Source organism: Balaenoptera acutorostrata, chromosome 11, assembly GCF_949987535.1.
Source record: "Balaenoptera acutorostrata chromosome 11, mBalAcu1.1, whole genome shotgun sequence".
Classification (NCBI taxonomy): domain Eukaryota; kingdom Metazoa; phylum Chordata; class Mammalia; order Artiodactyla; family Balaenopteridae; genus Balaenoptera; species Balaenoptera acutorostrata.
Genome location: NC_080074.1, coordinates 17,809,308 through 17,825,935, shown reverse-complemented (window position 1 = coordinate 17,825,935; position 16,628 = coordinate 17,809,308). Strand labels below are relative to the sequence as shown.

The following is a 16,628-nucleotide window of genomic DNA, read 5'->3' as shown; positions in this document are numbered from 1 at the left end:
GCTTAAAAGAGAACAGCAGCAAAAGAATAGACATATAAATCAATGGAAAAGAATACAATTTAGAAATAGGCCCACATATAGTAAATTGGTTTTTGACAAACATACTAAGGTCACTGAAGGTGAGGAGGACAGTTTTCCCAACAAATGGTGCTGCAACAGCTGGGTATTCACATGGAAAAATATGAACCTCAATCTGTATTTCACGCCATATACAAAAATAAACTCAAAATGGATCAGAGATCCAAATAAAAGCTAAAACCAGAAAATTTCTAAAAGAAAATATCCCTAAAACTCTAGGGATCAGCAAACATTTCTTAGGACACAAAAAGCACTAACCATAAAGAAAAAATTGATAAACTGAACTTCATTAAAATTGAAACTTCTGCTATTAAAATATATGATTAAGAAAATGAAAAGACAGTGCACAGATTGGGAGAAAGTATTTCCAATGCCTATATCTGACAAAGGACTTGTATCCAGAATATATAAAGAACTCTTACAACTCAATACCAATTAAAAAAATGGATCTAAGATTTGAACTTCACAGAAGAAAGCATGAATGGCCAATAAATCCATGAAAAGATACTCCATACTATTAGTCATCAGGTTATTGGAAATTATGATCACCATAAGATTACCACCAATACACCCACGGGAATGGATAAAGGTAAAAAGACTGACAATACTAAGTGATGGTGAGGATGTGAGGCATATGAAACTCTCAAGCTAATGGTAAGGCAAAATGGTATAATCACTTTGGAAAACAGCTTGGCAGTTTCTTATAAAGTTAAACATGCATCTTCCACGCGATCCAGTAATTCTACTCCTGGGTATTTACCCAATGAAAATAAAAACATATGTCTATACAGAGACTTGTGCATGAATGTTAATAGCGGCTTCATTCATAATAGCCCAAAATGGACACAAATCAAATGTTCATCAGCAGGTGAATGGATAAACCAGCTGTGATATACTCATACAATAGAATGCTAAGGAGCAAAAATGAAACAAATTACTAATACATGTAACAATATGGCTAAATTCCAAAAGTACATGCTGAGTAAAACAAGGAAACAACAAAGAGTACATACTTAGGTTCATTTATATGAAATTCTAGAAAAGGGAAACCTAATTTATGGTGACAGAGAACTGATCAGTGGCTGCCTAGAGCCAGGGTTGGATGGGAACTGACTGCAGAGAAGCAGGTGGGAGCTTTTTGGGGGTGAAGGTAACGTTCTATACGTTGACTGTGGTGGTGGTTATATGGTTGTACACATATGTCAAGACTCATCAAACTCTACACTTTACATGGGTGTATTTTACTGTATGTAAATTATATCTTAATGTTATTTTCCTTTAAATTGCTTTTGTAGGTTGGAGAGGTCATCTTTGTATGTCAAGTAGCAGTGGAGCACACAGGAGAGGTTTGACAAATATCTGCTGAGCTTTTGAACCTGTTTAGAAAGGGAATGCCTAAATATATACAAGGACTCTGGTAGAGTCTTCTTCCCAGCAACAGCCTAGAGCAGGAGTCAGCAAACTACAGCCTGCAGGCCAAATTTGGCCCACCACCTGCATGGCCCATAAGCTAAGAACGATTTTTACATTTTTAAATGGTTGAAAAAAATCAAAGGAAGAATCGTATTTTGTAACTTGTGAACATGATACAAAATCCAATTTTCAGTGTCCATAAGTAAAGTTTTTTGGGGACACAGCCATGTTCATTTATTTACATATTGTTTATGGCTGCTTTTGTGCTGTCTTGGCAGATTTGAGTACTTGTGACAGAGACCATATGGCCCGCAAGGCCTAAAATGTTGATTACCTGGCCCATTACAGAAAAAGTTTGCTGATCCCTGCCCTAATATAGAGCCTCTTCCCATCATCCTCCACTAATGAAATTACCAGGTTAAGTTCTTGACCCTTTTACTTACCCTGTGATGGAGTAGACATAACAAAGCCTTTGAAGTAATACAAATCTAAGTTCAAATTTTATCTACTACTTAACTACTTCTATTACTTGGGCAAATTTTTAACGCTTTTGGTTTTTGTATTTGCCACTTGAGAAGTAGGGATGACAATACATATCTCAGAGGACTGCTCAAAGGATTATATGAAATAATGTGAATAAAATACATATTGTCTGGCAGTTAATAGACATCATAAATATTAGTTCATATTCTCCTTCTAGATGAGCCATTTAAGAACAGTGGCTTGTCAAATGGGGCAGAGGAAGAGAAAGAATCTGATCACCCACCAAAAGTCATTGTTCCCTACTTTGCCTCAGTTCTACTCTGGCAGAAGTTAGTTATCAACCTTCCTTTACATTTTTTTTTTTTTTTAGCTGTTAATGCCTATTTCTATACTTAATATAAATGCAATCACATATTATGTGCTCTTTTTGTGTCTGGCTTCAACCTTATGTTTGTGGGATTCACAATATTGTTGGGAATATATTGTTGCATAAAGGTGTAGATCATTCATTACCCTTGCCCTATTCATTGTGAAATACATTTTATTTCATTGTGAAACTTTACTTTTTAAAATAACTTTAAAGTTTAGCATTCTGATCAGAAAGAATAAAATACCTAGGAATAAACCTATCTCAGGAGGCAAAAGACCTGTACTCTGAAAACTATAAGATGCTGATGAAAGAAATCGAAGATGACACAAACAGAAGGAAAGATATATCATGTTCTTGGATTGATTAGAGGAATCAATATTGTCAAAATGACTATACTACCCAAGGCAACCTTCATATTCAATGCAATCCCTACCAATGGCATTTTTCACAGAGCTAGAACAAAAAAATTTTAAACTTGTATGGACATATAAAAGACCCTGAATAGACAAAGCAATCTTGAGAAAGAAAAATGGAGCTGGAGGAATCAGGTTTCCTGACTTTAGACTATACTACAAAGCTACAGTCATCAAAACAATATGGTACTGGCACAAAAACAGATATTTAGATCAATGGAACAGTATAGAAAGGCCAGAAATAAACCCATGCACCTATGGTCAATTAATCTAAACAAAGGAGGTACAAATATACAATGGAGAAAAAACAGTCTCTTCAATAAATTGTGCTGGGAAAACTGGACAGCTACATGTAAAAGAATGAAATTAGAACATTTTCTAACATCATACACAAAAATAAACTCAAAATGGATTAAAGACCTAAATGTAAGGCCAGATACTATAAAACTCCTAGAGCAAAACATAAGCAGAACACTCTTTGACATAAATTGTAGCAATATTTTTTTGGATCTGTCTCCTACAGGAATGGAAATAAAAACAAAATAAACAAATGGTACCTAATTAAACTGAAAAGCTTTTGCACAGCAAAGGAAACCATAAACAAAATGAAAAGACAACCCACAAAATGGGAGAAAATATTTGCAGTCATGCAACTCATAAGGGATTAATCTCCAAAATATACAAACAGCCATGCAGCTCAATATCAAGAAGCAAACAACCCAATCAGAAAATGGGGAGAAGATCTAAATAGACATTTCTCCAAAGAAGGCACATGTGCTTCTCCAAGAGGCACATGAAAAGATGCTCAACATCACTAATTATTAGAGAAATGCAAATCAAAACTACAATGAGGTATCACCTCACACCAGTCAGAATGGCCATCATCAAAAAGTCTACAAACAATAAATGCTGGAGAGGGTGTGGAGAAAAGGGAACCCTCCTACACTGTTGGTGAGAATGTAAATTGGTACAGCCACTATGGAGAACAGTATGGAGGTTCCTTTAAAACCTAAAAATAGAGCTACCATATGATCCAGCAATCCCACTCCTGGGCATATATCTGGAGAAAAACACAATCTGATCAGATACAAGTACCCCAATGTTCACTGCAGCACTATTTACAATAGAAACAACCTAAATGTCCATCGACAGATGAATGGATAAAGAAGATGTGGTACATATATACAATGGAGTGTTACTCAGTCATAAAAAAGAATGATATAATGCCATTTGCAGCAACATGGATGGACCTAGAGATTATCATACTAAGTGAAATAAGACAAACAGAGAAAGAAAAATATCATATGATATCATTAATATGTGGAATCTTAAAAAATTATACAAATGAACTTATTTTCAAAAAGTAGAAACAGACTCACAGAATCAGAAAATAAACTTATGGTTACCAAAGGGGAAGGATAAATTAGGAGGTTGGGATTAACATATACACACTACTATATATAAAATAGATAATCAACAAGGACTACTGTATAGCACAGGGAACTCTACTCAATATTCTAATAACAGCTATGGGGAAAAATCTGAAAAAGAATAGATATATGTATATGTATAATTGAATCACTTTGTTGTACACCTGCAACTAACACAATATTGTAAATCAAGTATACTCCAAAATCAAAGTTTTTACAAATCCATTAAAAATAATAAAGTTTAGCATTCTGTTTAAGTGGTTAAGATGTTTAAAAAACCTACTGTTATAACACTTAAGTAGTCATTTATAGAATATTTTGTTTGTACTTGTTAAACATGTAATATTACGTTTTAAAAAAGCATCATCTTCAAATTGTTTTATGTGTATGTTTCACCTCTCCATTGGATTTATTCTCTCTTTTAGATGAGAGATCCTGTCAAATATTTGCCCTATCACCCAAACAAAGTACACTCAATATATCTGGAATCCAATTTAACAAATATTTATTCTTATCTAACATAGAAAACACTGTGATAAGCTTTCTGGAGCATTTAGAGAAGAATAAGACACGGTTATTGCTTTCAGTGAGATCAGAATCTAAATGAAGAAATATAATTGAAATGCCAAAAATAATCCAAGAATAATATAAAGCTGAATATTCATTTTATAAATATTTACTGTACCAGGCAGGGTCTGAATGCTGAGTCTAAGATGATGAATAAAACATAATCCCTGAATGAGCCTGAACTGGAAACACAGTCTGCTGTCCTCTGGGAAAAAAATGGAAGGGACCTTTAGCAGAGCTGGAAAGTAACACCATGGGGAACCTAAACTGAAGTTCTCCAGAGCACTTCCCAAAGCAGATGACTCGCGGAGGTTGATTATTAACCGAAGATTCTCAGAGCAAAGAGATGAGCACACAAAGTAGACAGCTTCCACCTAAGACCAGCAAAGTAACAGTTATGGTTACAGATAAAAGAATGGCTTTGGACTTTCTTTTGGCCAACCAGAACCATTGCCAACACTTCATATTATACCTGAATTAATGTTACAGATGAAATAAAACAATCTGTATCTAAGCTAAAAGAAAAGGCAGTCTGGGGCTTCCCTGGTGGCGCAGTGGTTGAGAATCTGCCTGCCAACGCAGGGGACACAGGTTCGAGCCCTGGTCTGGGAGGATCCCACGTGCCGCGGAGCAACTAGGCCTGTGAGCCACAGCTACTGAGCCTGCGCGTCTGGAGCCGGTGCTCCGCAACAAGAGAGGCCGCGATAGTGAGAGGCCCACGCACCGCGATGAAGACTGGCCCCCACTTGCCGCAACTAGAGAAAGCCCTTGCACAGAAACGAAGACCCAACACAGCCAAAATAAATAAATAAATAAATAAATAAATAAAATAAAGGAATTCCTAAAAAAAAAAAAAAAGAAAAAGAAAAGGCAGTCTGGCTACCTAGGGAATCATTGGGACGTGTTTTCTTGGTCAGGCCTGAAAAATCTTAGGTTATGGTAGTGAAATATATTCCACTTCCTTCTTACAATACTTCTAATTATTCTTGTTTATCTAACACTTAATGTTTATTGTCCAGTGTCTCAAATGTTTCAACCCAGCCACTGTCCCAGCAGATGTTTCAATAAATAATTCAAAGACCCCTCCTCCCAAAAGGAATTACGCTGATGGACTCAAACTGAAAATCAGATACCTCATCTTCAAGAAGAATCAACAACAGAGGTGAAGGTCTGGACAATCCTTAATGATACCCTGCAGCTTTGACTGAGTGAGGAACAAGAGTGGAGACTGAGAAAGTAAGAAGTTCCCACACTCCCAGGAAAAGACTGATCTTTAGCCATGGTAACAAGAAGCCACCAGAACTGCTTTTAAATTCATTCAATCAATAAACAACTTGCCTTACTGAATGCATTTAGAAGGCAGCTGATCAATGACAGTCCTTGCTTCTGAAGTAGGCAATTAGGAACAAATCCGGTCCAATAAATACACCTCTGAAGACCAACTAACAACAGTAGTCACACCCAAGTATCCATATCTCTACAGATGACATAGGCCTACTCAAGTTTTTGAATATCTGCCCATCCCTGAACTCCAGGCATCCCTAAAACCCTATAAAAGATCAGTAATTTGCTCTGCTTGGAGAGATTTCCCCTGATCCTTTACAACAGTGAGCAATAAATTAAATTTTGTTTTTTACTTTGGATATTGAATGATGGTCTCATCATCTTTTGACACCCTTTGAACACTGCTTTTAATAAATGCAAAAATCTTTAGAGACCTTTTGCTGTTACACATTTCCCTAGACGGTACAAAAAAATCGCAACTTAGATTAGCCTTGTTATGCAGAACTAACACAGACATTTAGCTTTAAAATAAAAAAGAAGTATGGTGCTAAACATCTATTTTTTAAAATAGCAAAAAAATTTAAATTATCGGATCATTCAAGTCAGTATTTTCTGGCTGAATATTCTGGGGTCACAATCAACCAAGATTTTATTCTGGCAAATTTCTTGAAAAATAGTTTTTATGCTTTCCAAGTAAGTGCTTTCACATAGCTGTGTTATAAGATTTTTTTTTTTTTTTCAGATGATGTGAAAATTCCTCTAAGTCATGTCTGCAATTTCAGCAGAACTCGGAGCACAGGCAGTAACATCCTAACCAGCACACTAGGAAAAGAGGACTCGGCTTCCCTGGTCCTAACTGCATCCTTGTCAGGCTTGACAGGATGGAAAAAAGCTCCCTTTCTGAACGCCTTGCTCCACAGGGCTCTGGCATGCCATGCCTCCAATGAGGCAGGCAGTCATTTCATCTTCTGTGCTTACTGGCCTGGAGCCCAAGCATACCTGTCCAGAGAATTAATCATAAATATGGATTTAGGAAAGTGTATCAATTTTAAGACCCTACAACCTAAGGTATAATAGCATAACACACTATTGTATCACAAAAAGACAATCACGGGGCTAAAAAGGAATCTCAAAAAATCACCTGTTTCAACTTCCTTCCTTCACCATATTAATCAACTCCCAAAGTTAAAGTAGCTATTTTTACAACTAGAAAAAAAATTCTTGGAACTGTAGGTCCTCCCTTTACATTTCCTTTATCATTCTCTTCACACTTTCCATTCAACCCAAGCTGACAGACAGAAACCAATTAAGAGACAGAGGCAGAACAGTCACAGAAAGAATAAAGAGATCCTTACTTTCCAGTTGGAATCTGGTGGACTTAAATCCTGAGGAATGAGGAAAAAAATGTGAGTGAAGTCAGGCAACCTGTTAAAATCTCCTGGTTGCTTAGATATTTCCTTTGAGATGCCATCTGGGAATAGGATTTGACTCAATGTCGTAATAAAAGAAAAGACATAACCGCACCATTTAATAGGGGCCTACTATGTGCCAGGTATTATATCTGCTGTGCAAAGAGGAATCATTATCCTCATTTTACAGGCAAGAACAATAAGACCCCCCAAGGAATTAAGTAACTTGCCCAAGGCTAAGCCAATTAACTTGCTCAGCTATTGGGTGGGAATCCTGGGATTCCATTTATGGCCAGGTCGCCACCATATGGCTACATTTTCCTTACTTAGAAGAATGACTCCAAGGAATGAGTCGGGTATTAGAATCATGGTAGAGACTCAGTGCTAGATTCCACAGGATCTGATCCACTCAGTGACACCCTAAGAGACTCACTGCCCCAGTAATTCACAGCTATTAGAGATGATGACATTAAAATGATAAGACAATAATAGCACCTTACATGCATTATCTCATTTCATCCTTATAACAACCCACAAAGCAGGTCTATTCTTAGCCTCTTTTTACAGCTGAGAAAACAGATGAGAGATTACCTTGATCAAGGTGACACAGGCAGTGAGTGGTGGCAGTGAGTGGTGGAAATCAAAGCTCAAGCCCTTCCACATTATGTGACACTGCATCAGAGGAATGTGTCAGATCTCTCAAGTTTGTTGGGAGTGGGAAAAATGTTGAAAATCATCGTTCTATAGAATAAAATGAACTCTTCAGTCTGGTCTGCAAGACCCTTCATGATCTTGTCACAATCTGTAGTTTTCAACCTTATTTTCCATCACTCCCTTTCATAAAGGCTATGCTCCAGAAATTTTCTTAGTATTTCTGTAAATACCCTGAGTCTTCTCATTTACTTAATGCTACTTCCTTTTTGCTGAAGTGGCATTTTCTGTGGATTGCACAAAACAAAATTTTATCCATTATAAAGGTTCCCTCCCTACCTAGAAATATACTCTCCCACTATTGAACTTCCGTAGCACTTAGTCCTTCTCTCAGGACCTATTCACGTCCTTGACTGGATTCCTACTTGACTTCAGTAGGCACAGATTCCATATAAACTCTGTGGAACGAATGCAATTTGGAGGCAAAACACCTGGCTGGAAGAAACATGAAGATCTAACGAAACCAGAGAGAAGAGGGAGCTTTAAGCCTCCAAGAACTGCCATCCTGAAAACTATGACCCTCACTAAGAGCAAAACAAAGTGTCAAACTTATTCTTGTAAAACACAGTGGTTAGGATTGTAGACTGGATCTGGACTCCGTCTTGCTGAGTGGACTTGGACCAGCTACTCAACTTCTCTCAAGGTCGAGTGCCTCATGTGTAAGTGGGAACTAATAGTATAACTTACCTCATTGGGCTGTGTTAAGTACTCAGTGAGTTCATACATGTAAAGTACCTAGAACAGTGCATGGCTCAGAATAAATGCTATATAAATATTTGCTATTACCATTTTGGAAACTCTTAAATATATATATTGAAAAAGTGGCTCAGAACACCAAACCTCAAGAAGAGATCTGTCAGAGACGGAAAATTTTCAGAATGAACAATTTAGGTGATAAGGAGATAAGCCGGCTTTTAATATAAGACAGCCAGTACTCTTTTCCTCTCAAAAGTTGCAGATCAAGAGGAGATAAAGCTGAACACTATAAAATAACAAAGTCAAATTATGGCAGAAAGAGGCAAGTACAGACTTCTGGGTAAAATACAGAGATATTAGAACACAGAGTGCACCCAGGAACCTGAAAGAGATTGTTTTAGGCTGAACAAATGTAAAAATAGATAGCTTCTAACTTAAAAAGACTAATTCAAAATTAGCTATTTGGACTTGGAATACAATTTTTAAGGAAAACAACATTTCATGTATTGCCTGGGTTCTCTGGCTAACCCATAAAAGCCAATTTAACTTAATATTACCTCAGCAGCAATTATAGATTTTAATATTAAAGACTGTTTTAGTTGCCAAATAATGTTAATATTAGCATATACATTATTAATTAGGTACAACAATGCTTTGTAACAAATCATCTTTACTGTAGGAGTGGGAATTCACAAAGTCAACTATTAGAAATGCAGGAAGGGATTTGAGTGATAGCTAGGGCCACTCTACTTCCTGGTTTGTCCCAGATAGTCATGGTATGCTTGTGACTCTAATCATAATTATTAACAGCTCCCTTTCATTCTCGGAAGTGTCCTGGTTTGGACTAAAATTATATGGTTACCTTAGTGTTAGTATCTTCACCCTTGTGTTACAAGTGAGGAAACCAAGCCACAGAGCAGGGCTGTGCCTTAGACAAAGTTATGGACTTAGGAAGGGACCAGAATTAGAACCCAGAAATATCTAGGAGTCTTCCTATTACACTGCCTGGACTCACCAGTAACAAGGTAATGGCAGTGTCTGCGATGGGCAGGATTTGGACAGCAGCAATACACATGAGATATAAAGTCTATGCGAGCAAGGCTCTCCCCATCCTGGAGGAACTTCACAGGGTCAGGAGCTGAGGGCTGAGAGATTTAGGGGATCTCTGTGTACCTGAGCCTGGCCTAGTTCTCTGTGCACTTGTGGTTTCTTGTCCACTACCCCTACTGATGTGGGAAAGATTATGAGAGAAATAAATTCGTTTTGGACATGTTAAATACTCTGGTTCTGTGAAATCCAAGTTGTGGGTTCAGTGGGCTAATTTGACACAGATGAAAAATTCTGTTCTAAAGACAGTGACTGTACCCTTAGCCACAGCTAGCAGTCTCACAAATGCTGACTGATGGCATAGAAGGTAGAATGGGTAATCAGCATGGTCAGCTTGGTGCTGACCCATCCTTAATGCTGAAAAAAAAAAAACCCTTAAAATGCAGTGTGGTTGGTGGTATACTAAATATGGATGCCTTTTGCACATTACTCCAGCCTTGACATATTCCAACTACTCTGATTGCTCTTGGGCACCGGGCGGGAACATGAGTAAGAGTATAATCCATCACACCTACTGACTGTGGTTCAGTGGCCTTAATGACACATAACAAAAACACATTTGTTAGGTTCCTTCTAGTTTCAAGACACATAATAAATACCTAAACAACGAAATGTGTGTGTGACATGTAAGTAGATTTTTAAATTTAAAAAATAGTTTCAAAAAATGGAGTCAGTGTGCACTTAAGATGAACAAGACATGAACTCAACTATTCTAAGTCTCAAACAATTTCAAACTCAAGTTTACTTTTTACTTTTCACTTTAAGTAAGAAATAGTTAGCTACAGGACCAAAATTAGGAAGTCAATATGCTCTGAAAAACCTTAATTTAAAAAACTCCTTACTATGTAAAAATGCAAACATACACAAAAGTACACAGAATAGTACACATTATCCCCACAGCAGTCTCACATCCCATCCTTCAGCTTCATCAATTTTCAACTCATTTCCAATTCCCTTTATCTAAAGCCAACCTTGCACTTTCCTTGGATATCAAGTCATGTCATCTCTAAACATTTCAGTAAATCCTTATAATTTTGACTGAACCCTGATAGAATTTGTGGTATTTTATGTTTTATTTTTCATTGCCTTTTATTTTATTTCTTTTTTAAAATAATTTTAAATACCTAGGTCAGTGAAAGAGAGAAAATTTGAGCAAGGAGAAGAAAATTTAGATTTTTCAGTTTTTCTGGAATTTCTAGTACCTAAATACAGTTGTAAACTTTTCTCTTCCTGAAGGGGGTGACAGAGCTAGCAAGATACAGTCATTCAGTTTAACAAATACTAATTGAGCACTAGGAATGGGGCTGGGTGCTAGAGATTAAAAAAATGTGTAAAACAAAGACCCTTTCTCTAGAATGGGTGAGACAGACACAGGAACAGATAATGTCAATGTGAAGTAGAAAAGCTAGGATAATGGTATTCACAAGGTACCATGGGAACAGAGAATAAAGGCACCAAATTAGGTATTCAAGAAAGGCTTCCAAGAAGATGACATCTGAGTAAATGCAAAAATACTGCAAAGAACTGTCATGATGTCATTATAATAAATTCAATATCAAGTTTCTTTCAAATGGATTTCCTTCATTCAGTTGGTTGGGGAAATTAGGTGGTGTGGGGAAATTTCCTTAAAGAATGTTAGTCTGGGAAGAGAGTAAAATATCAAGAATTCAAAAAACAACCACTCTATCATGTCTTGTGGAGAATACCAAAAGAAAAAAGTCTTGGTCTCTCCCCTCAAGGAGGTAGGAATCTAGGCAGAGAGAAACAGGCATTAGAAAATTTTACTATATAATATTCAATCAAATATAGAGTCTAGTGATGGGAAGACTGGTGTGGACTGAAATATTTGAGTAAGGGCTGGGACTTAAACCAAGGTTTTGAATATAAATTTAATCCAGATCCAAAAAGGAAGTCAGGCAAGTAAAGAATATTAAAAGATGAGTCTTAAGTGGTGAAGGAGTCTTTGTCTCTAAAAAGTACATATTTAGGGACTTCCCTGGCAGTCCAGTGGTTGAGACTTCGCCTTCCAATGCTGGGGGCGCGGGTCGATCCCCTGTCGGGGAACTAAGATCCCACATGCCTCATGGCCAAAAAAACCCAAAAAAAACATAAAACAGAAGCAATATTGTAACAAATTCAATAAAGACTTTAAAAAATGGTCCACATCAAAAAAAAAAATCTTAAAAAAAAGTACTTATTTATTCTGTCCATCTTTGGATTGAGTGAAGTAGGCAGGGGAAGGTCAAGATTTTTTATCTCAACCTCAGTCTCTAAAGAGATGTGTGAATGCGTGTGCTCATGTATGTGTTATATATGTTAGTGTCAGAGCATGAAGATTTGATTTGACAATTTACAATCTGATTCTAAGCTATTCCACTGAAATAATGCACAATGTCAGGTGCAAAAACAAAGACCTACTCTGGCAGATTATCTGATTCTTAGGGAGAAAATAAAAACTAAAACCCATAAAAATGAAAGTTGTAAAAGACACATAAGAAAATTCAATCAATACTATAAAATTTTTAAAAATCCAACTGTTATTCAGAGATTAATGGCTGACCATTTACAGTTCCATGTTAATAACAATGACAACAACAATAGTGTCAGCTAACACGCATATAGCATCTACTATGAAGCAAGCTTTATGTAATTAATTCATTTAATCCTCAAAAGTGACTATGAGTTAGGTAATACTATAGATCTTCCTTGACTTATGATGAGGTTACATCCCAAAAAACCATGATAAGCTGAAAATGCTGTAAGTCGAAAATGCACTTAATACAACTACCCTACTGAATATTGTAGCTCAGCCTAGCCTGCCTCAAACACGCTCAGAACACTAACATTATCCTACAGTTAGACAGGCAAAACCATCTAACACAAAACCTATTTTATAATAAAGTGTTGAATAGCTCATGTAGTTTACTGAATCCTGTACTGAAGGCTAAAAACAGAATGGTTGGGTACAGAATGGTCTGAAGTGGATCGGTTTATCGGTTGGTTGCCCTCATGAACACGTGGCTGACTGGGAGCTGTGGCTCGCTGCCACTGCCCAGCATCATAAGAGAGCATCATACCGAATATCACTAGCCCAGGAAACGATCAAAATTCAAAATTCGAAGTATGGTTCCTACTGAATGCGTTATCGCTTTTGCACATCATAAAGTTGAAAAATCGTTAAGTCGGACTGTCTGTATCCCTCCCACTTTATAGAGGAGGTAACTGAGACACAGAGAGACTAATAATTACTCTCCTCAACTCTAGTTTTTCAAACTTTACTGGTCAGAATTTAGGTCAGAGGTTAACAAAAGACATATAGGAATACTGTGAGCGTAAGGTTGAAATCTAATATTTTTATGAATTCAGAAAAATTTCTTATATCCTTCATGAACATAAGAGAAATGATGCATGATAGTATGTTGGCACAGAACCATAAACATAAACATCAAATCCATCCATGAAGTGAAGAGGTAAAGTTACAAATAGGAACTTGCTCTAAAAATGGCATGCTTACAAACAGACCAAAGAATATAGTCTCTTAGATATTTCCCATAGGATTGAGGAATGCATCTTTTTCATAATACTTACACACATGGAGAACATAAATTATAATAAATGACCATATCATATGTAGCAATAAAGATAGCCAGTAGTAAAAATGCATTTGAAGTAACTGTTGTCCCTACTGAATAGTAGAAAAATATTACTCCCGAGGTGGAATTAGTTGCTTTTTCTTCCAAGCTCTGACAGCAAATTACGCGTAGCTATTCCCAGCATTTATATTCTGTTACAATATAATATAGTTATTTGTTCTTGTAGTAGTCTTCCCTCCAGGCTATGAGTCCTTGAGGATAGGGTCTGAATTTATTCATCCTGGGATTTAAAACCCATCCCTGCATCTAGTAGAATGAAGGTTTATTGAATGAATAAATGAATGAATGATTTGATAAGTGACCTTTAACAAAATCTTGGGCGCTATAAAGCATTACAGAAAAGTTAAAAATATCAATTAAGTCCTAAGGGTTTTTGTTATTTTATGAGTGGATTCTTGTCTCCTCTGTCTGGCATTTAAGGCCTTTCTACATTGGCCCTAATCCACCTTCTTAACCTCATCTTCTCTTCTTTTAGTTAGATCCTCTGTATGAATTACTTGCTCTTTCTGGCATAAGCTCTGTGCTTTCTCATCTCTATGCTTTTTTTACTCAGTAACCTCCAAAAGTTTTAGCTTATGCAGCCCTTTCAATATAAATGAGTATACTTACGTAACACTGTGCTAATGTTTATTGTAAAGCAATCATAAAAATAGGAGAAAATAGACATTTTAAGCAAATGAGGTAGACATATATAAATAGAAGTTTTAATCTTCTCTTTCTGTACACAATGCATTGTTTTGCACGTACTTCACTTTAAAAATCACTGATTTATATCAGAAGGACAAATCTCAGAGAGTATTTGTGAGAATGAAGTAAATCTGTACACGTAAAGCACTTAGAACAATGCTGGTCATACAGGAAACACTGTAAATGTCAGTGAATTTCATTAACATCATTATCATCAATGCAGTTTCTTTCCACATACTTATCCTCCAGCTCCACTCCTACAAACCCCCTGAAGGCCAAATTCAAATGTTATCTTTTCAAAGAATTATTTGAATGCATCTCTTAAGTTAGGATTTCTCACTGTAGGAGGTACCAAATCCTACAGAGCTTAGCAAGAAGCCATGGCTAGGAAGCCAAAATAAAGCTGGAACAGTTGAAAAAAAATTTAGGATGGGTTTATGGAAAATGAGGTAAATGAAAAAAGATGTGATTATTAACCCAAAGAAAAGTAAAATACACAAACAGGAAATATAATACACTATCCGGCTCTACAGTAAACAATGTTTAGATATACCCAATAATAGAAACACTGACTACTAATTTAACCAAAAACTGTGATATAACCATATGGGAAAGATGCGGCATTGTAACAGCCCCCAAATCCTCAACTTTTATTAGCAAAAGTCTAAAGAAGATTAATCATGAACTAGAAATTTAGGCATATTACTTTAAAACTTATAGATAAATACCAGAAGAAATTTAAGAACAATAGGGAAAAAGAGAAGATTTTCTTTCTAGAAGCTTCTAGAAAGATAAAAGTAGTTCTGTACCACGAGATCAGCAGTGAGAATGGCATGTGTTGTTCTTTTCAATGGTAGTAGGAGAAGTTAAAAAGCAAGGAAGCAATGACTTCAAAATTCTAAAAGAAACAATTCTATATCCAGTCAAGCTATTCATGTAAAAGCATTTTACAAAATACAAAGACTCAAAAATTTTTCTCCTATGCAACAGTCTTTCTCAGGAATTTATCTGAAGATGTGTTCATACAAAAGAAGAGAACAAATAAAAGGGAAGACATAGAATCCAGGAAACAGGAAATTCAACGGTTCTATTGATCAAATCATATTAAAAGTTATTGGATTTAAGAAGATCAAATCAATATGAAGGCATTCAGCTGATTTTTGAAATGTTAAAATATTTCTTATGCCTTTAGATTTACAGTTACACTTTTACAACAATCTGAGCATAAAAGAGATTGCAAGAGGTTTTAACTCTTACCTGTAACACAGCAGCAAATAAGTATACTACTACGAAGATTACAGTTAAAGAAGTGTGACCACTTTTCATCAAATGAATAGTGTAGAGGAAAATTAAATGCCCAGGTATCACTAAAAGCAGTAGAACTTGAGCAGACTTATTATTTACTCCTGTAATATAAAATGTAAAAGTTGTTAAAATCATATTTTGGTGAATAATAGGTCACAGTTGTTAAAATTTGAGGATTACTACTAGTTACTATATTGCATAGAATCACATAAAATTCGATTGCTAAAAATAAATTTTAACTATTTGCAATTCACTTAATTTTTAAAAATTCTTCCTATATGTTATATATTAATTAAATAAAAGGTGGTTGATAAAAACTTGCTATGCAGAACACTGGTCAAACTATAATATCTATTATAAAAACAGAGGAAAGACAAAAGAAAAAACATGAAGTTCTTAAAGTACTGAAATGTGTTTTTTCCCCTACATCATTTAATTACTTTTTATTGATCATTTTAATGACTAAATGACATCTCATGATCTTCTAATAGAGGACCTTTGGTTATGAAATGTTTTTATTTTATTTTTCCTTTAGAATTCTTTCACTGCAATTAAAAGACTGGGCATTTCTGATCCTCATTCAAAAGTTACATTTATTATATTACATTTATTTTCGTCAGAAAAAAAAAAGTTGTCAAGAATTTAAAATTGTGGTTTAGTTTTTTGGATATCATATGCCTGGGACATAATAATGTCCTTGTAACTAAGGTTATCCTCCCCTCTCATTCTGCTTGTTTGGGATCAAATGCCTACATTTAGAAAGGTCCAAAAGATTAATATACAAAAGACAGATGGTATATCTGTCTCCCTAAATCACCTAACAGTGCTTTCTTATATGCACAAGGTTCCTCTTTCCTGACTCCTAAAACAAGATATCCCAGAGAAAAAGAAAAGAGAAAAACTATACAAAGTTCCTCAGCAACTGCAGAATTGATCCAAATTCTTTTTTTGTTGTTGTTCACTGAGATTTAGTGAACAAAATCTATTCTAGTATTTAAAATCTATTTAGCTCTCAGAAATGG

The 16,628-nt window shown here is 35.8% G+C and overlaps 1 protein-coding gene across 5 annotated transcripts in view; it reads right to left on the bottom strand.

Annotated features, from left to right (window-relative positions):
- SLC41A2 (solute carrier family 41 member 2) overlaps nt 1-16,628 on the bottom strand; it is a 147,849-nt gene that overhangs the window by 21,617 nt on the left and 109,604 nt on the right. For all 5 annotated transcript variants that reach the window (XM_007165751.2, XM_007165750.2, XM_057556701.1 and 2 more), the window contains one exon: nt 15,559-15,707. In XM_007165751.2, coding sequence (XP_007165813.1) covers nt 15,559-15,707 — 149 coding nt within the window. The remainder of the gene's footprint in view (nt 1-15,558; nt 15,708-16,628) is intronic.